At 37.3% G+C, this 21,200-nt stretch overlaps 1 protein-coding gene across 1 annotated transcript in view; it reads right to left on the bottom strand.

Annotated features, from left to right (window-relative positions):
- ZEB1 (zinc finger E-box binding homeobox 1) overlaps nucleotides 1-20,832 on the bottom strand; it is a gene marked incomplete at its 5' end in the record, with an annotated part of 25,173 nt that extends 4,341 nt beyond the window's left edge. Inside the window, 7 exons of the mRNA XM_010010635.1 lie at nucleotides 92-272; nucleotides 1,837-3,647; nucleotides 5,126-5,231; nucleotides 10,209-10,411; nucleotides 14,076-14,237; nucleotides 15,822-15,884; nucleotides 20,632-20,832. Of these exons, the coding sequence (XP_010008937.1) occupies nucleotides 92-272; nucleotides 1,837-3,647; nucleotides 5,126-5,231; nucleotides 10,209-10,411; nucleotides 14,076-14,237; nucleotides 15,822-15,884; nucleotides 20,632-20,832 (2,727 nt within the window). The remainder of the gene's footprint in view (nucleotides 1-91; nucleotides 273-1,836; nucleotides 3,648-5,125; nucleotides 5,232-10,208; nucleotides 10,412-14,075; nucleotides 14,238-15,821; nucleotides 15,885-20,631) is intronic.
- Nucleotides 20,833-21,200: the final 368 nt, after the last annotated feature.

Genomic DNA, 21,200 nt, shown 5'->3' with positions numbered 1-21,200 from the left:
CCTACACTTTCTGAAAACTGGATTCCAATTGAGATTATCAGTTACATGCTGCGTGAAATAATGATCTGAAACTGCTTTTCCTAGTACATACCTGTGTGTTCATACTTATGTCTCAATAATGAGCTGCTCTTCTGGAATATTTTGTCACATAAATCACATGCATACATCCCATTTTCTGTCTTTCTCATCTTTTTCTTTGGGGGTGTTGAATCAGAATCATTTTGATCTTCTACATTCGATACTCCTTCTGAGCTAGTGTCTTGCCTTTCATCCTTAAGAAAAATCATGAAAAAGGTTTAGTTCAATGTAAAACAAATGCATGGATGCAGCACACAATATTACAAAACATACGCTGAAGCTGCACTGTTATTCTCATTCAGTTCCATAAACAGACAAACAAAATTGTTAGACTTATATAGTCAAAAAAATCTTCCACTGCATCGCTCTGCTTTGCAGTTCCTGCCACCCTACAGAATCAGAATTCTGGGACCGACTTCCATCACATCCAAATCTGACTGCTGGCCAGGTCTAAGCTACACTGACACATCATTTTTAGGGCCCATAAAATAAATGTGATGTTAGGAAGGAAAAGAAGATTACAGACCTATAAAGTACCCCAGTAAGTTGGAAGAGTAAACTTGATATCTAATTGCATTTTTCAACTTAGGTTTGTCACCACATTTTGCTACCTTTGGGATTTTATGGGAGTTAAGACTGTATTTTTTGATGTAGTTTTCACAAAAAGCTATTTAACTTACCATTCAAATTTGCATATTTTATTATCTTCTTCCTCCTCCTAAAACTACCACAAATACTACTTAATGCAAAATCTGGGGGACTTGAAATGTTTCATTAATAAAAAAGCTTTAAAAATATCCTAAGTGTCGTCTGTTTCTAAGCATTTAAAGTGCTGAAGCTCATCTGTAAGAAGTACAGTATTTTCTACTGATAGCAGCAGTATCACTACACACAATTAATTTTAGCATATATTATCAAATCTGAATATAAAAATGTACATGTTAGCTACCTCAAATATTGTCTGTCTTATAAAGCTTAACACGTAAGCAACCTTGTAAGTCTTGAAAGCTCCTCAGCCTCTGGCAGTACAGACGCCTGCATGAAATGCTAAACAATTTCTAAATCTGAATTAGAAATGCTCAGTCTTTACATGAGCTGCTTTTCTGTTCTGCTCTGTCCCTACCTCAACATGCACAGGTGTTTCTCAGGAGGCCTGACTCAGATCAGGTCATACCTGGACGTATGCAGGGAGAAACACGGCAGGATATAGGAATGGCAGATGAAGTAGACTGCCCGACTTCCAAAGAGAATATATCTGAATTTTGTTTAAGGTGCCATTATGGTGTAAGGATGAATTCAGTTACTCTGCAAGCCAAGAAAGCAGAGCAGTGTGAAGGAAGTAGCCAAAAGTTTCAGAGTTTATTTTCTGAATGTGGGGAAAGAGATGATATGGAGCCATCAAGGAATAGAAGTCATGGCCTTATTTTGCTTTTTGATCAGGAGGATTAGACTGCCTTTAGAATAACGAGCACTAAGGTCCTAGAAGATACTTCTGAATGACTGAATATGGTGAAGAACTGACTTGTCCATGCAAAGAACTATGTAGTTTCTGTAAGTCTGGACTCAAGCTGCCTGAGCTAACTAGCTTTGCAGAGGACTTAACAGTAACATCTATTACCCATTAACAACCAAGCCAAATAAGCCTGATATAGCTTATATTCACAATTTTTATTTATCTTGACAGTTTTCTATTAGTTCAGCATGGATACAGAATGAATACATCATATACAACATACAGGAATACAGGGACCAAAGTACCTGATTTCCATTGGCTTGGGCCGGTTTTGGTGGTGTTTCTTGAACCGCAGGACTAACTGTGGTAGAGTATGTATAAGCCACCTGTGGAATCAAAATGGTTTGCTTATTGGCAGCGAGAGCTCTCAAGCATGGAACACTGTTCTGGTCAGCAATGGCAACAATTGTAGGTAACTGGGCAGTGACTGTAGGTATAGCAATATTTATGGGATTGGCACTTGGTGGGATTACATTTACAATAGGATCAGAGTCTGTAATACTGTTGTCCTTTTGTGGTTCTTTTTTTGCACAAGTTAAGTTCAAAGGTTCTTCTTGGACAGAATAAACACTGTTCTGGTAAACACTAGTTATGGTAGATCTTTCCAACAGTTCTCCATGTTGCTTTGGTAGTGAAAGGTCAAGAGGTTCAATTTGTGGCTCTTCTTGTACACCCTCTGCTGTGTACGTATAACCCTGTGAATTTCTCGATGAAGAAAGGTTTAGTGGCGATGGGGATGGCGTGCTACTGCGTGAACCATTCAGAGTTGATCCTCCTGGTACAGTCTGAGATTTTGTTGTACTGACAGGATTTTGCGAGTTATTTGTGCTGTTCTGGGGTTTGCTCACATCTGTAGTTGCTGCTTGATCATCATTATCTGCGGGACTGCTTAATTTAACTTGTTCAGGAGAAGATGGTCCAGAAGACTGCACAGAAATCTGTCCAGCTTGCATTTTTTCAAACCACTTTTTTACCACATCCAGTGGTAGGTTTACTGAATCTGCTATTTTTGAAAGCTCTTCTGCACTCGGTTGTGCATTTAATGCATAATATGCTTTTAGGAGCGATAAAAGGTTCTTTAAAGGTGGCTGACCAGGAGATAAGTTGTTCTCCCCAGTTTCTGAAGGGACAGGGGAGTCAGGCTTCTCAGCTTCTGTTCTAGTGGGCTGAGGAAGCTGAGGAGGATTTTTCGTTTCATAGTGCTTTAATTCTTGAAGTGCATTAAGGTCTCCTGGACAGTCATCACAAAGAAGACAAGTGCTATCATTGGTCTCTCCTTCAAAGTTCTTATCTTTCTCAGACTTTACTGTAAGATCTTCTGGTAATTTTTCATTTTTGCAACTATTTGTAGGAACAGAGTTTTCTTTTTTTAGATTTTGTGGAACAACCTGAAGTTGACTTGGCTGCTCCAAGCTGTAGTTGATGATAATTTTGGTTGTCCCATCTTGGTCAACCAAAGGAAGACTGATAGCTGAAATGAGTGAATGGCCAGCTTGTTGTATAGATGCATTGCTGATTGTTTCTTGTTCTTTGGATGCAAGATTAGCATGATTGTTTTCCAATACTTGCCTTATTACATTACCATCCACTGCCACTTTAAGTACATTTTGAATGTCACTTAAGTTGATGCTTATGGGAGACACCAGACCTACTGTTGGTAGAACAACAGCTTGCACCACACCCTGAGGAGAACTGGTTGCCTGCAATGGGCTACCACCACTAAAAACCCCATTCTGCAAAGGGGTTGAACAATTAATTCCTGAAGCAACCACTATGGGCTTGAATTCATAATCCACAGGTTCAGTTTTAATTTGGTTAACAGGAAGCTGCTCTTGCAAGGGTTTATTTTCTATCTTTTGTCGTATCTGTGGTCTTGCTGGGCTACCTGGTGATGCAGAAAGGGAAGGGGAGGAGCACTGAGATGTCTTGAGCCCTGATCGGGCTCGACCATTCACTGGCATCAAACCAATACACTTCTTACTGCTTATGTGTGAACTGTATGAACCAGAATGGGAAAAACGTTTCTTGCAGTTTGGGCACTCATATGGCTTCTCTCCTAAAGATGAAAAAAAAGAAGAAAAAAGGCATATGCAACACTTTACTAGGTTACAGCATAACTTCATCAAGAGCTAGGAAAGAATACATCAACATGACCTCTCAAAGAGTCCTACAGAAAAATATCTTATACAGTGAATTGAATACTAAGGGCAATTGTGTCATGTATAGCTCTGATCTTAGAGTCCTTTAGTGAGTTTATGATCCACTAGTAGATACAGGATGGAGCCTACATGATCACGATATATTCCAGTATTTCCCAGTGACTGTCCACATATCACATAAATCAGTTTATATGATACTTGAAGATTCCATTTAACTCCATTCAAATAGTACAACTACTAACTTCAGAAGGTACATAAGCTTCAGAATGGAAAAAACAGAATATGATTAACTAAAGAAAAAAGTGCCATAAATTCAAATCATAATTGTACCAAGAGCTATCCACATTTTATTGTGGCAAGCTCAAATACAGTATATCTGGATCTTCATACAACACTCATCAGCTGAAATCCAGGCAAAGTTTAAGTAACGGCAAACCAGATACAGGTAAGAAGACAGATGTATATTTGCCTTCAGAGACAAATGTCAGGTTAAATTGCCAGGAAGAGGCACACAACTATGCAATCATTAAACCCCTAGTAAGAGATGGCTTTTCAGGGGATCTGTGCTACAGAGGACAAGGGAAGAGCCAAGATAGCTGTCTTGCTTCAGATTGAAAAGCACATTGACTGAGGCTTTCCCACTGACAGGCGCAGTGCCACTACCCTCTGGAAATTAAATGAAGATGATGTTTGCTGAGGGACAACTTGTAAGTGAGGTGCACTTCGTTGCTATTGTCATGACTAAGCAACTGGTAAGAAAGGGAAAGGTGGCCTAAATCATTGTTTTCAGACTTCCTGTCAATGGGTAAATCTGGGTTAAAGACAGAAATTGAGAATCTCTTTTGAGTGACCACATTTAACTTATTGTTATGTATTAAAATATATTATTACATATTAAATTTCTTATAAATTGGAACTTTTCTTAGAAACTGAAACTGTGGTGACAGTACATCACAATACTAGATCTGTGTCCTGAGGCTATTTTAATATCGCTAGTCTCAAATGATGACAATCACAGCCACAGTGGGAAGCATAGCTCTTTCTAGCAAGGCTCATAACATGCTGAATGATCTGCAAACACTGAGAAAAAAGAGACAAGTGAAAAGGGACCAGAAGGATGTCCCTGTTTCTTCTTCCGTAAGTGAAGTTTTCCTCAACTGTCAGAACTTAAGCTGCAACTGCAAATGCTCTTGAGTTATTCTACATATTTCCTGCACACAGGTGAAGGCTGCAGACAGTGCTTACAGTCCCAGAGGAAAAAAAAAAGGAAAACACTAGTATTTTAAACTTACATTTACAAGACTGATAGCACATCAAGCTTATAAAAAGTAGAAATGGCAACATTAGTACATAATTCAATGCTTGGTTTATTTACCACTATGGATTCGTAGGTGTTCCTTTAGGTGATGTTTGTATTTAAAAGCTTTTCCACATTCAGTGCACTTGAATTTTCGATTACCACTGGACTGCGTCACATGTCTCTGTAAGAAAAAATTCGTAATTATTGCATAGGACAGCATGTTGGAAAAACATCCTGTATTTTCACATTGGAACAAAGAAAATGCAATACAAAACTGAAAAGAATCAATCACAACTTTAAGACATTGAAGGTGATATGCGTTATGCATGAAAAAGAAACAAATTGGAAGTCGGGTTAAAACTGAGCCACGTGTGCCTTCTGAAAAAATCTGGTATAGTGGAAAGAAAAATAAAACAAAAAAAAACCCCAAACCCAAAATATATTTGCCCTTTCTCCTAACTTTGGATGAAGCTTGTACTGATATGTCATATGAGTCAGAAGTTCCATGCTAATTCTACTTATGAAAGCAAAAAACCCAAGAAAACCCCCAAGCCCACCACCCACAGAATATGCCACGCAGAATAGAGAAACATTAAAGCATAAAAAAGCCTGTTTAATCAGTTGACTTGATTTTTCCATTTATGTGCTTCCAGCGCTCATGGTTGGCCTTGGATTCCTCTATGTAATGATGCCACATGACTGCTCAAGAATACATGGCTCAGTGACAACAAAGGCACCCCCAGTCACAATTAGTTCTCAAAAGAAATGCAAAAACTAAAGTAACAATATGGAAGGATTTCCCAAGTATACATCAAACCTCTTCACTATTTGCATTGAAACTTTGTGGTTATTTTGTTATACTTTGCTTTGTGAGAGAGTTTATAGTTAAGCTCCAAATTATTTTTAAGTTCTACTACTTTAAAAAACACAAAGGCTAAGACAGACATGTAAAAGTATGTAATATATATGTGATGTATATGCAAGATACATAATTTTACCACAAACTTTATAAATCTATACATTTTAGAAGTTGGAGCAGCTTAATTACCCACATGAAATGGAAGAATTAAAAAGATTGTGTTCGAACAAGTTATTTAATAGAAGAGTGGCTCCTTTTTAAGTAGAGCTCACTCTGTAAAAAGATACTCTGCCACGATTTGGATGCAGCTGCAGATTTTTGGTAACTGGGGAAGTATTTTCATAAACTCATTAACAGAGTTATTAATGTGCTTGGGGGAAATAGACTGCCTCTGTCATGAAACCATGGTGGGAAGCTCCTACACCTAAGTCTGGTCTAATGCGGTTGGCAGCACTGGGGCAGATGCCCACCGGGTGCTGGGCCATTCCTCAAGTGCAGACACAGCAGCTGGGGGCTGAGATGTGTGTTGGAGAAGCAGGGGTGAATAAAAAGGCAGGATGATGTTCCTGGTCTGATTCATGTCTTTAGATCCGAAGAATGTGCAGCTGTACAGTTTGCTGGATGAAAATCGAAGCACTCTGCTATGAGATGCTGTCCAAATTATCAGCCCTCCCCGTTCTACACCTTGTCCTCCTTTATAGGATGCAGACGTTAACAAAAGACAAATTGAAACAAGATAATCTAAATTGCATCCAAGTATTTGAATTTGACAGTTCCCTTGGGATAAGCATTTGGTTAAGCCGCAGTTTTAACCTCCCAGCAGATACTGCTCTCACCCTCCTCAGGGTGGGCTCCTTCCTGCCTCCTGCCAGGCTCTGCAGTGAGGTCGCCACTCTGACTTATCCTGATTAGTACTTGACCCTTAGTTCTGATTTTGTCAGCTGTCTTTTGCTAGTCCACACAGCTTTTCAGCTTTCTTTAACTAAGTCCCTTGAAGATGATGTTCTAGGTGATTGTGCCTGACTCACTGCATTTCACTGAGTCTAGAGGACCATGTCAGGATTTACTTAAGCCTGCAGAGAATCAGTTACTATTGTTTGACTTGAGATTATACAAGTTAAAGAATCTCACCATATATACAGGATTGCAGACGCTGGATTACATAAATATTCACACTAAATATTAATCGGTGCATGTATTCAATCTGTCAGAAATTATTCTGCTACAGTCTTTAAAATCCAATGTCCTGCTTCAAAGGCATGGAAGTCCATATTCCTCGTAGCAAATTTTTAACGAGTTCATGCTTTCCTGTCCACAGGTATAAGCTGCTTTAAACTTTCTGCTAGGCAATGTTTCCATCTATTTTGCCTTACCTTCTTACATTCGTAATTCTTTATTCAGCTTTCTTGCTGTCTGTCCTATATTTTTCTTCTTTGTAAGTTTGTGACATCCTCAGAGTTAGTCTCCAGGACCTTTTAAAATAACTGAGAAATCATAACTCTTCTCTAATGTACCTTGATGCTTTTTCTTTGACACTCTTTCACTCTTAATTTTCTCTGATTCAAACGTTTTTTCCCCTTTCAGCACTGTTAAATCCACATTTTTTGTGCTTCTGATGTGTGGTATATTTTTTTAATGCACTGTACATAACTGCTGTTTTCTGCTTATTAAAGAATTAACTGCGGCATCCAATGAATACTCCTTTGCATTGCTTTAAGGACTGAAAGAAGAAATGTCCGCATTAAGGTTTGTAACTAGCCACTAATGCATCCCTGCATCAAACACTTATTATGCTTAGGGCTAAAGTCCACTCTTTTCATAGAAGAAACCAAAAACTAATTAATGGAAATTCTGAAAAGTTATTTGGAGGATGGGAATTACAATTACATCATGTTGTTTTCAGAGATGGTTTGAGCATGTTCTTCAAGAACTATAATTTCTCAGTGGAGTCCAGGCAACATGAAATTTTAACAGACTACCTTTGGGTGCTTTGTAAATTGATGAGAAGAAAAGTCAAACAAAGATAGGAAGCACTTATTTATACCTCATCATCTTTATTTGGTGTTTCATGTGTGAAAGCAGATGATATATAGGCAGCATCACCTACTATCAACTATTAGTGGTATAGGAGCATTGAGGTGAGCCGTGAGGACGCCAGGGAAAGAAAGGAAGGATAAGGTGCAGGATGGTTCTCAGCTTTCACAGAAGTAGCTGCAGTTTTGCATATTTCCCCCTTCCTTAGGGGGAAGCACAGTGTCAACATACCTATTCCACTGCCTTCACTTCACTAGATACTACCTTTGCTCATTGCTTCCTTGTACAGAACAATTACAAAACTGTCAGTCATGTGGTGGACATTAACCAGCTGACAAAGTTACCCAAATAATCTGCTTTCAGGTGAAGTCCTTTAAGAATGAGACATTAAGTTCTGAAGACACAGCTGTTTAAGTTCCACAACCAGGACATCTACACTTACTAGGGAAAAAAGTTAATTTTGCATTACACAAATGATGTTACCATGTACATGCACATGAAGCCAGTTCTGAAGATATGACACCTTTGTGACAATAACATAAGCAAATACATATTTCAAATTTGCAAAGTATCTAAACTATTGTAGTTTTGATTCTGGTCATGGCTCAAAAGAAAAAAATACACTTACATGGGCATAATATTGAGTTCCAGATACTTCATAGAAACAACATTTATAGAGAGCAACTGTGCCCATTAAAATGTATCTGCAGGAATACAATTTAGACTTTGCTTTGTAACAATTCTGAGATTGTTTCCTCACTTGGTATTTTGTATCTTTTCATTCAAACTACAGGCAAATATGGGAAAGGCTTCTAGCCCCTCCAACTACTTTATTCCTATGCTTTATGCTTCTAGTTGGAAAAACTGGAGAAATGTGGTAGGTCATAAAAGCATTACACAAAAAGCATTAATAGATTTTATAGCTATAAATACAATGTGTATAAGACTAACTCTGAATTGGAAGCCAAACCAATAAGAGAGCAAGACAAATAAACTGTTCATGGGAAATACATTTGAATAAAGAACTACCACCCCAGAATATGCAGGCGAGGTTATTACAAACTGTGAGAGAGCATAATCCCTGTAGTGGGATAGCCAATACTTCTTGCAAAAATTTTTCCTATTTAATTTACCCATGAATGTAAAAACTCAGGTATAAAAATGTATATTAATGTATAATAAATTTTTAAGCCTGTTAAATTCTTGGATTTAGTGATACTTTGTAGAATGGAAGTTAATATGCAATGTATAAAAAGGCATCTCCTTTACTCTGTGTTACAGCCTTTCAGCTTAATAAAAGATCTGTTGGTTTGGAGCTGCAAGAAATACTGAAGTACCTTTCCCTTTACATTCTTTTCACTATTCACTGTTTCGTATCTTTCTGTGATGCTTCTCTCCTTCTTCTTCTCAGCCTGGTGGTAAGAAAGTATGTATCTTTTTAGCTTGGGTAATTCCTGATTGTTTCACTAAGTTTCATTTGGTTCCTGAGCCCCAGTGTGCCTCTAAGAATCTATGGAACCATTTAATTAGGGATGGGCGATAGGACTTTGTGGGGATAAAAGCAGTAAAAAAAAAGAAGGAAGGACGAACAGAAGCTCAGGACCTTCTGCTAGTAATGAGAAATCTAACTCATGGAAAGCATTTGAGGGAATCATGCCCTCAGGTCAGCCCATGAACCAGACAAAACAAGCTCAGAGTATCTTTAGCCCTTTCTGTTGCTTCATTTAGTACTGAAATGTTGTATTTTATGCACAAATTATTTGTATATTGCCTTACAGCACGGACTGCATTTAAAAACTGTTATCTCACAGTTCAAGCAAATGAATCAACACAATGATTTGCTTCTTAAGGGCAAAAATGAGTACAGTAAATTTTGAACTAGCCAAACAGGATTTATGAGAGAAAAGTATGTTTCACTAAAGATTAAAGATTAGATTTGAGTCACAACTTTTATGTAATGTTAGCCAATGAACAGAAAAAAACTAATTGCCTATAAATGCAATAACACACTTCTGAAAACTAAAATTTAAACCCAACCATATTGCCTAGATTAATGAAAACATAAGAACTCATATCTCATCCTTTGACAGCTACTGAAAAAGCCTGACTTCAGCATTAAGTTTAAACGTGTGCTCCAGAACTGGGACTTCAGCACGTAGATGATCTGATGTGAACAGTTTTATTCGCTCTGTACATTTTTGCTCATGTAATAAATCACAGTGTTGTTACAGAGGATGACAAATCCTTAATTCAAACAGCACTTACTTGATCTCTTCCTGATTTGTGTGATGTCATGTGGCGGTCGAGCTGTGTCCTGTATGCAAACGTGTAACTGCACAAGGAGCAACTAAAGTTATCTTCATTTTTTTCATGGCGATATTTGATGTGTTCCTTCAAAGAGGTAAAACGCTTGTACCCTCGATCACAATACGGGCACGTAAGCAGCTGGGAAAATGCATCAGGTGTTCCTACCCAGGAAAGACAATAGACCATATTTAAATAAATGTAAGTTCCAAACTTATCACCATCAACAGACATGCTTTACATTTACATACATTACTGTAAGAAAACATGCAGCTGCTAGAAGCTCTGTCTGTTTTAGAAAAGGACTAATGATAATTTATATCTTTTTCCATAGGTATTATGTTACTAACTACATTATGGTACAGCTGCCCCTGGGTACACTGCAGAGAGTTCAGCACTATATGTCTACCCAAACCCACACCTCTCACTGAGACTGTTGGACTTCCCAATATAGCACTAGAGATTACATATATATATGTATTTCTGTTTAGGAAGTGGTCTGAAAATTGAGAAACATGGTTTAAGATCTAGTAATCTTTGTAGATCTGATTAACTCAATCATAGACAATTCTCAAATCCTGTTTACAAATTGAAGTCTATAACTGAAAAAACTAATAGCCATCCTGTTTTCAGCTCCTGACAAATAAATAATATTTACAAGTTGCAGAGAGTATTTTTTTTCCTTTCTCTTTACCTGACACAGAATTGCAAGTGAAAAAGAGAACTGAAAAACCTCCAAACCCTAGAAATGTGGTTTACAATTCTTCTACTTGGACCTGTTGGAGCAGGTCCAGAGGAGGGCCACAAAAATGATCATAGGGCTGAAGCACCTCTCCTGTGAAGCCAGGCTGAGAGAGTTGGAGGTCTTCTGCCTGGAGAAGGCTCTAGGGAGACCTTATTGTGGCCTTTCAGTACTTAAAGGGGACTTGTAAGAAAGATGAGGACAGACTTTTTAGCAGGGCCTGTAGTAATAGGACAAGGTGTAATGGTTTTAAACTAAAAGAGGGTAAACTTAGACTAGATATAAGGGTGGTGAGGTAATGTAGCAGGTTACCCAGTGAAGTTGTAGGTGCCCCATCCCTGGAAACATTGAAGCTCCGGTTGCATGGGGCTCTGAGCAACCTGATGTACTTGAAGATGTCCCTGCCCACTGCAGGGGGTTTGGACTAGATGACCTTTGATGGTCCCCTTCCAACACAAACCATTCTATGATTCTATGACACATAATGCATCTGCTAATAGGACATGCTTCTTCAGGACAGAAAGGAGAGAGATCAAACATGAGGCCATAAATACGATTCTAATGTGATCCACAGAATTTATTCTGCTGACTTTCATGAAGTTACTTCTGTATCAGTACAGGACAAAGTGAAATCAGATTGAAGCTGAATATCAATTTCACAAGTCTGTTTCTGAGAAGTCAACATTTATGAAGTTTTAACTCCATCTCTTCTTATCAGCATATATTTAACTTCATATAATAGTAACATAGTCTATCCTTGAAAAACAATTTTTTTAAGGATTGGAAAAGAAAACATTTCTTTATAAATTGACAAAAGTGTGTTTAAATAAATGTAGGGTTTGCTGTATTTGATCAAACTATCAATTTATACGGTGTGACATCCTCCAATGACCATGCTACTCTTCCATACTTTAAGGGAAATGGGAAGCCAATTTCGCAAAGATGCACCTATACACTGTGCTAAGTGAGAGCAGGAGAGGTAGGTGGAAGGTCTTTACTGATTATCATTTTATGCTCTGAAGCACGAAGGGCAAATTTGTATGCACTGTCATTTTAAGTTGCAGAACTATAAGCATTATTAATACTCATAAAATTAATCAGTACTTTACAAAGTACTTCTGAATTATTTATCTCCGTGACCTCTTTCAGGACTTATCACCATAGATTGATTATATGCTCTATAAAGTAGCAATTCATTCTGTTTGTGTGGAATTTACTGACATTATTTTTACTGAATGTGCCATTGTTCTTGCAAAACTGAAAAGGAAGAGTTAGACCAGTTTTCATTATTACTAAAACCCAACACCTTCTCTGTCATATACGTTCTTTTACACTTGTTATAGTAACAGGCAAGGTCACACTTGTATTGCGCTGGTTTTTGTGGTGTTCTACTCCTTTCTGCTTTTCCTGGGTTAGCCAGGTTGTCCAAAAATTAACCTGTCCCCACATGCATAGACACAGTATGCCTCCCTTCAATCCTCTTTTTTCCATCTACAATTCAATTCACCTGACACAAAGAATAGTCCATTTCTGCACAAATACAACCCAGTGGAAATGTCAGAAATAGGTTAATTTAAATTCTGTTCCATTGGAGCAAATGGCAAAATGGCAGTGGTTTCCCAAAGCCACTATTTCTCTGCCACTTCTCTTGCCCAGTCCCTTGGTTTGGAATCACGTATCTTTAGCAAATATCACTATATTTTTGGAATGTTCTGAACATTATTTTTCGGCATCATTGTTTTCGAAACACTTCCCTGTGAACCTACTGGTCTAGTTCCAATTTAAATTTTTAATAAAAATGTGTATTTTTAATGATTACATGGAAATTATATTGCAAGGCTGTAAAACTAACTTGACAACCTGTGCCACTGCAACCACAAACTAACATCTTAAATTAACCGTAATTTTTAAGATGCTACTGTTGAGCATGTATCTTACTTGAATTGTGCAAAATTTGTAAAGTACACCACAAAATATTAGTAATTCAGGTCCTATTTCTGTATATAAATAGGCATGTACACAGTTTAAATTTCTCAAATATTTTAATTTACTTTTTTTTTCCGCCCCTAAAAACTTCAGTAACATAAAATCTCCTAAAAGCAGAACAAAATTGTTAGTGTTAACCCATTCACTGCTTTCCCTTAGACTCCAGTACAGTAGTACAGCTACAAAGGCAGGTTTTGGTCAATTATGTATATTTTTTTTAAATGATTGGAAGACAACTCCTAACCCTTTATGCAGGATGTTACTTTCTTTTGCAAAATCTTAAATACAACAATAAAGGAACACAACCTGCTTGAAACTGCAGTTGTCACAGGTTATGAAAGCTGAACATGTCAGAAAGCAACACAGAATGCAAAACCAATTTGAACAGGTTTTGCCTTCAAATATTTCATGATGAAGATGCTTTCAATCTTTCATGACAAAGAAATGAATGAACTATGACTTCTCATCTCACTCAGAAGAGCATCTCAAGCACAAAACTTCCTTAGAGAAAGAAATCTTCTATGTAAAAATAACAACAGGTCATTATTTTTTCACATAAATATTTTTGCACAAACAATGTTTCTTTTTCCTCCACTGTTGTCTTTTCAGGAAAATACCCCAAAGCCTATCATAGACTGGCTACTTAATAAAAGAACTCTTATCTAATAGGTCCTTTTGGGTGTTTCGTTTAGAAATATAAAAAGAAAAGGAACATGTTACAACTCCCCCGAAATTATTCTTACATAAATTCACACTGTCTTGCTTCACTCCCGTTATATTTAAAAAATATTTGTTCTGTTCTTTCATATAATGCTACTGAATGATTTACGAAGCTTGAATTTTCCAGTTACTTGAGGTTATCAATTAGGTACCCATACAACTTAACCCCAGTGCATGTCTTGTTTTACAAAATCAAGTAGTATTGTTTTTTGCCTGATGATCCCATTCTCATATAATTATTTAACTAAGATTCTCACATCACCACCCTCCCCCCCCATGTCATATGTATATGAATTGCTGTCTTCTAAAATGCAGTCGAATGTTTGGGTCAAGTAGTTAGTAAAATTTATTTGCAAGAACTGAACTGGTGGCGTATCTACCATTTTCATCCTGCCCACTAGCTTCTGGCGTGCCTTGTCTCTGGTCCTCCTCAGGTGCTTCGGGGTAGATAACAGCTGTATCTTCTTGTTGTAGGAACTCTTCAACATTAGGGTCATGGTTTTGTTCATTTTCTGCATCAGAATCACATTCGTCTTCTTTTACTAAGAGTGAAAATCAAGAGACAAGAAATGAAATGAATAGCTTAAAAAGAACATAAATGAGCTTCACTAATTCACACTGCCAAACTGCCCTCTATCCAGGGATTTCAAACTCTACAAATAGTTGCATAGTTCAAGCCTATTTAGCTGCAGGAATATGACAAGTTTAAAAACAGAGAACCAGTGACATAACGACATTTAAAAATTTGACTAAAACACATTTGGCTCTTCAACTCGGTGCATTTTTATCATTTTAGATTTAGCTGTTCTTCTCAGCTTCCCTAAAAGCTCCCCTTAATTTGATTTAGCTCTTCTACTTTGAAGGCCATCTTACAATCTTGGCTCCTATGTTTGCAAATGTAAATTTTTTGCCTTCAAGACATAATTTTTAATGTTATTTAAGACCTGCTCATTAGTGCAAGCCTAGAAGATTTTTAAACCCTGAAAAACAAGTTGGCTGGCTGAAATGCAGCAAACTTGAACTTTGAGTGGCCTGTTTTCTGCTATCAAAAAGGTTTCAGATCTAGTTAACATTCTTCAACATTTCCCAGTTTAAAACTTAAGAAAACAATCGATGAAAACCTGTATTTCAAAGTTGACAAATAATAAATTAAATACTTTACTTAATGTTTGTACGATAAATATTTACTACAAAGTATTTGCCTAAACACATTGTTCATAGAGTTTACTTTTACCATGGTGGAATATTCTGTGAGAGCTCTGACTGCGGCACACTAAATCATGACAGATCTCCTCCACTTTTAATAACATAAGGTATATTTTTAATAGGAAGGAGAAGTTTTATGATTCACTTCACACAGAAGTCACACACTCAATTTACAATATGACACAATCTTTTTACGCCATGAGCCAGTCTCTCACACATAGACTGTAATACAGTACATAATGTAGTTTTCCATACTTGTTCGGAGGCATCTGACTTTGTAGTAACTAAAAAGAATGTGCGAATCTACAGTTTTAAACATACCAAAGGTATTTACTTATTTATTAAATAAAGCTTACCCTGATAACACCTAATTATTTAGTGTTAAAGGCATTAAAAGAAAAAAAGAAGTATAAAAATGTTTTTAAAAGCTGATGGGCTATATGTTACTTTTTTGTCAATCAGGGAAAAAATAACAAAGCATTTAGTTTTGCTTGGTTCTTAAATTGAAGTACACACTTTATTCTGCCTTCTGTATAATCATTACAAACACAGGAGTTGATAATAAGATACAGTATGAGCTTAAGTTCATTTTGGCATATTTCTTATTAGTTTAAAACACTATCTATTGACCTATACTACATGCGAGATCAATGCTATTCTTTGTTTTGCCCTTAGGAGAGCCAGCTCTCGTGGGAGGGGACAGCTCTGTGTCACCAGTCAGCAACAGCTCCGGACCCAGGACATCCAAAAGGAGCCCTATTCTTCCTCAGCTAAGTTTACAATTTAAGACATCTACTGAGGAAGAGCAAAGCAATTCATAAAGAGAGGTGGGAGAATTTCAAAGACTTCAGAAGGATACTCACCTGGCCCAAATTCAATAGCACTTTATGAATAAAGGACTCAGATTAACAAATAAATACCTGTACATCCAACTTCATCTGTCTGAGCTTCAGGCCCCAGGATTTCTTTCGTTTCTTTTCCAGCTGAAAAAGTACATTTCACAAAAGAAAGAATGAATATTTAAAAAGAACCCAAAACACATGCAAAAAAGCCACACCCCCCCAACAACTTAAATATCACAGAATCACAGAACAGTTTGGGTTGGAAAGGACTTTCAAAGGTCAGCCTGTATTTGAGTTATTTCTTCAGCATTTTTTCCCATTTCTGTATTGTTTAGAGGAACTGCATTTAAACACAATGTTCTTTCAAAAATATGGATTGCACATTAATTCAGCAGAGTGCAATCAGTTGAACCACAAAGATATTCCATGGTTACAGAAATGAAATCTTAAAAGGAAGCAATACTAAACAATAACCATTATTTGAAGAGAAGAAAGCACAGGGACAGTGTATTTCTCCAGCAAATATAGAGTCAGCTACTTAAATAACCCTATCTTCAAATGTAGATATATGATACACTGGAATATTGTTTCTGGAAACCAAAGTATCGTAAACCAAGTATGTCTACATTGTTTTCCCAATTAGCAGTTTTTGGCAATGACTGATAGTTTGCTGGTAAAGTCTGCAAACAACTACCTAATGTGTTCTCTTTCTTGTAAAACATCTAGAAACCACTTCTAGGCTGCACTTGCTTAAACAAACAAGGATTTTAAACACATGCTCTTCAATTCAGATCAACTGTGCACTACAAAAATGTTTCACGCATCAATTCTAATATTCAGTACAAGTTTGCAGGTACCAGATGTCCACAGAACTAATGCTGTGGAGCCTACCTGCCTCTGAAAATCTACCAGCTCCTGCTGAGCTGCAGCATTCAAGGATGCAGCACGGAAGTTTTAACTCACCACAGTTGTGGATTCAAATCAATAAATGGCCCAAGTTGTTCCTAATTTATGTTTGTTTGGTCACCTGAACTGGGAAGTTCCTATTGGAAAGGACACTGCTGTCATTCTGTCAGTGCTTAGGAAAGCTATGTTGGATTTAGAACTAATTATAATTTTGGCTCATGATACTATGGATTTGGTTCAGAATGCAATGTAAAATTCAAATCCAAAATTTAATTTCATAAAAACAATCATGATACAAAACCATTATTTTTCTTTAAAGAGTTTTTGATTTTTCTCCATTATGAAATAGTCTCTGTGGAAGAGGGAGGATATCAGTAAGTTATTACTCACAGAAATTTAAATTATAGTGTCTTTAGTAAATTCCATTTGCTTCAGTATAAATAAAAGCTATGCTTCCCAAGGGAATGTCAAGGAATTTATGACATTATAGATTAATCTCAGTGAAGTTGAAAACCATCTCGATTCTAATAATCATAACCTCTGCTTGGTACTGTCTCTTTGCAATATCTAAAAATGGGGTATAAGACAGGGAGGAGCCCTTTTCCACAGGCAGTGATTTTCCTTAATGCTGTAGGAATAATAAATAATTTGAAAAAAGTTAATTAGAGCTCCATCTTTGTACCTATGTATGGTCCGCATAGGAAGACAACTTTGCAATTGTGCCCTCAGAAGGCCAATTATCACGCTACAAATACAGCTGCTGGGAAGCAACAGAAAGGGATGTGAACAGATTTTAAGATGCTGTTCCACCAAGTAGAAGTCACAGCTCTGAATTCCAGAAGAAATTTGAGCTACCTGCTGAATGACCACTTAAATGCAGGTCTCCATGAATAGCATCCAGGGCATGAATATCCATCCATCTTGGCACTACAGTTGGACATATCACACAATTCTAAAACATGTCCTTGGACTTCTGTATCTCATCATCACTTATGAGCAGCTGCTTAGTGATACGGTGGGACTTCCCAGGATTAAATGCTAATGATTTTCAGATCACAGGCAGCAGTGTGTACTAGCAGTGAACATGCACGACACAATCCCTGTGTCATGGGCTTACTGCACACCCAGTGTAAAGATCTCTGCATGGGTAAGATAACTGATGAAATTTAAATCACTAGCAAAATGGAAATTTTGGTTGTAGGCAGAAAGTCAAACTTCATAGAAATTTTCACCGCAGTCTTATCTTCAGAGAAGAGAATAAACTCCAAAGCCCATCAAGAGTTTCTAATTTAAATTCTTTAGAGCTAATTTTCTGATACGCATGTAGCAAGCACTATTTACAGCCTACAGTATTGCCTGGTTGTTTGCTTATGTGAGTAAAAACTTGATCAAAAAGATGCTACACTTGTTCAGCTTTCCTCCTAAATGAAATGAATAAAAAAATAGCACATCAACCTTCCTCAGCAACCCACGACGCTGAAAGAACACAATCCATCTTACAGCACATAGGCTGAACCTAAAATTTTATGAGTTAAAGGAATTTTTGAGTTCCAGGAAGAGCTTAAACATAAAACATAACTTCCTTAAGTTTTAAAGCTTATTTCATGGTCTGGACAATTTTTTTAGATCTTCAGTTTTTTAAAGGTATCTTATTTCCAGGTCTTGAAATCTCTAGAATTGCTAAATACTTATAATACATGATAAAGATTTTTAAATATATTAACTTAATAAGTCCATAAGTTTAATCTTTGCCTAAAACAAAACCCCAAACACCTGTAGTATAGGTTTTACTTCAAACTAAAGAAAAAAAAAAGTCACATTACAGAATCATTGCACACATGAATGCTGGCCCACAGCCAACAACTTGTGCAGGATACACGTGGTTCACTTTTTCAAACCCATTTGACCGTTTCAGTTAAACCTCTTGAGATATACACCTTATATTTAAAACACCTGTTCCAAAGGTCTTTTAGAAAGTCAGTTAGAATGGCTGGAAACGGAAGGAAACTAATCTGATGAAGAAATGTTACGTGTGTTGTTTCTATTCCTGGGCATTTGTGAACAGCATAAATATGTAAAAAATTCATTCTGTCACGTTCAGCTAAACCCAGGAACTTTCAGTACTACTTTACTGATAAAACACAACTTACTAAAACTGCTGTAGTATATGTTTTCCTAAAACTAGCCCTGAAGATGGTATTAGTGTTGCACAGACACTTACAACAGTACCTTTCCCCGCATGAGAGAAATCATGTCTTTAATACTCCTCTCTTCAGATTTCTAATGTACAACCAATACTGATGATTTTCAGCTCACACCTTTCCTTCTAGGAAAGCTATAATAAAGTAAAGAGTACTTTACCATAGCAAATCAAAGCTCCATAAAATCTAATGTAGCCTTCATTCTTCTCATGTAGTCATCACCAGACTGCTACAACAGAGGCTCCAGAATACATAATTTTTACAGAAGAAATTTACAGTAGTTCGAGCAAGCCTATATGGCAATTGTCTAATCTTTCATCTGTCTAAACACTGACAAAAGCCTGTCTTCATCAGTGATGACCAAGGCAGTGAAAACATTGCCTACACTGTGAGTCTACAATCACAGTAGGATTTGGTTCAAATGCTTCATTTTAGCAAACTAATTTTAAAAGGTTAAAAATGGTACATTTGAAATAAAGAGTCAAAAAAGATGCCACCCCACGTCCAGAGCTCTAAAAAACCCCAGAAGGTTGTCTGAGGAAAGACACTGTGTCATGACTACCTGTGTGTAGGTACATCTCCAGCCAATGTTCAGTCCAAAGGGTCTTCACCCAGCACCTCTGTGAGGCGGTGCTGCTCTTCACTCCCTATTTCAGGTTTCCTGTACTTACGCTTGAAGGGTTCAAGAAATAGTCTACACACAGCCCATTTTTATGTAACTGCAATTCCTGATAGATACAGCCTGCAGTAGAGCAAAGATATGACAGAACTAAGAAAATTACCTACCTAACAATTTAGCTCCAAAATACTCATTTCCCTGCACAGCATACCTTGGCAATAGCAGCTATGTAAAAACAGGCTGAGCTGATGCTATTCTTTGAACTCTCAGCTGCTCTCTCTCAGCTGGATTGCAGTTAGGGACCATATGACTGCTTTCTGTTTATTTAGATGTGAGGTCATGCAATTGGTCTTAAACCCCCAGTTTTAACAAGGTAGATGCTAAAGAACTGTGGCTGGAGATCAGATGCAAACAAGGATATGACAGAAAATATTCTTTATCTTTCAGGGAACTAAGGCAAATTTCCGCAATAATTTCCACTAATTTATGCATTTATCCCAATTTGGCTCAAATGTAAGCATGCTGTGTGATATTATGAAACTCAGGATCTGCTTCCACAGTAAAAAAGGCCCATTTCCTGACAGCTTCAAATTTTCAGCTTCTAAAGCTGCTGCATAGTATGTGCAACACTTACCTCCCTTCAGTGTTTTTGAAACACAGGTTCATCATGAATAAGAGAGCAAATTCTAAACATAATAATCAAAAACTTTTTTTTCTTTCCTGACTATAATATTTTACAAGGGAAAAGGCAGAGGCAGCTCACAAGGAGAAATTTACATCTGAATATTACTGTTCCATGTTTTTGGGTTATGGCTTACTCCCTAAGTTGAGCAAACCCTGAACCTTACTGGGAGCTATGGCAGAGACCTGCTGTAAGAAAAATGAAAAGCAAGTGGCTAGTCTCTAATCATCCTTGCGAATCTACATTTGAAGCTCCTGTTTAGCAATGCCAGTGGAATGAATGCACCTCTGAATATGCCTCAAATATTAAATAAAGAACATGAAATACACTACAATATACATACAAATATGTTAGAAAACCTCTTTTTTGACTGTGACTATCGCATGTTATTTCAGTAACAAAGTGACCAAAAAAAGTTCTAGTGAATCTTCACTTTAGAAACCATTCTTTACATAGCATCATCAGTGAAAATGAACATACCTTCATCTTCCCAGCCACTGTTTGTACTCCCTTCTCTTTCACTGTTTTCTGGTAATACTGTATGGTCTGTTGGCAAGTCATCTTCTGGCACACTAGCGTCACAGTCTGCTGCATCAGTTACACTTTCTTCTTCCACTATATGCAATTTATCTTCATCGTCTGAATCTGAGTTTGCTTCTACCACGTTATTATAATTGGTGACTGCAGATAGACAAAAAGCAAAATACTGATCAATATATGCCTCATTTACAGCATAGAGGTCTAAAGCTTTCAGAACTGTGTCTAGATGCTATATCTGGGGCATCTCTATGGGGTCACATTGTTATGTCTTCTTTCCACAGGGGGATGGCAGTGGCTTGTGAGCAACGCGGATGTAACGGCGGCACAAGTAGTCACTTGAACAGCTGCTGGGCTTCCACCACTGCTAGGAACCATGGATACCTCTCACTTCTGCACACCCAGTGTAAAAAGGCACAAGAACAGACAGCAAACAACTCCAGAATTGTCTTCTGAGCCACACTGAAGCATCAGGCTTTCAACTGGATCACCCCAGTGTGGATACCAACATT

Source organism: Nestor notabilis, unplaced genomic scaffold, assembly GCF_000696875.1.
Source record: "Nestor notabilis isolate BGI_N333 unplaced genomic scaffold, ASM69687v1 scaffold1483, whole genome shotgun sequence".
In the NCBI taxonomy this organism is placed as follows: domain Eukaryota; kingdom Metazoa; phylum Chordata; class Aves; order Psittaciformes; family Psittacidae; genus Nestor; species Nestor notabilis.
This window is presented reverse-complemented; position numbering and strand designations above follow the sequence as displayed.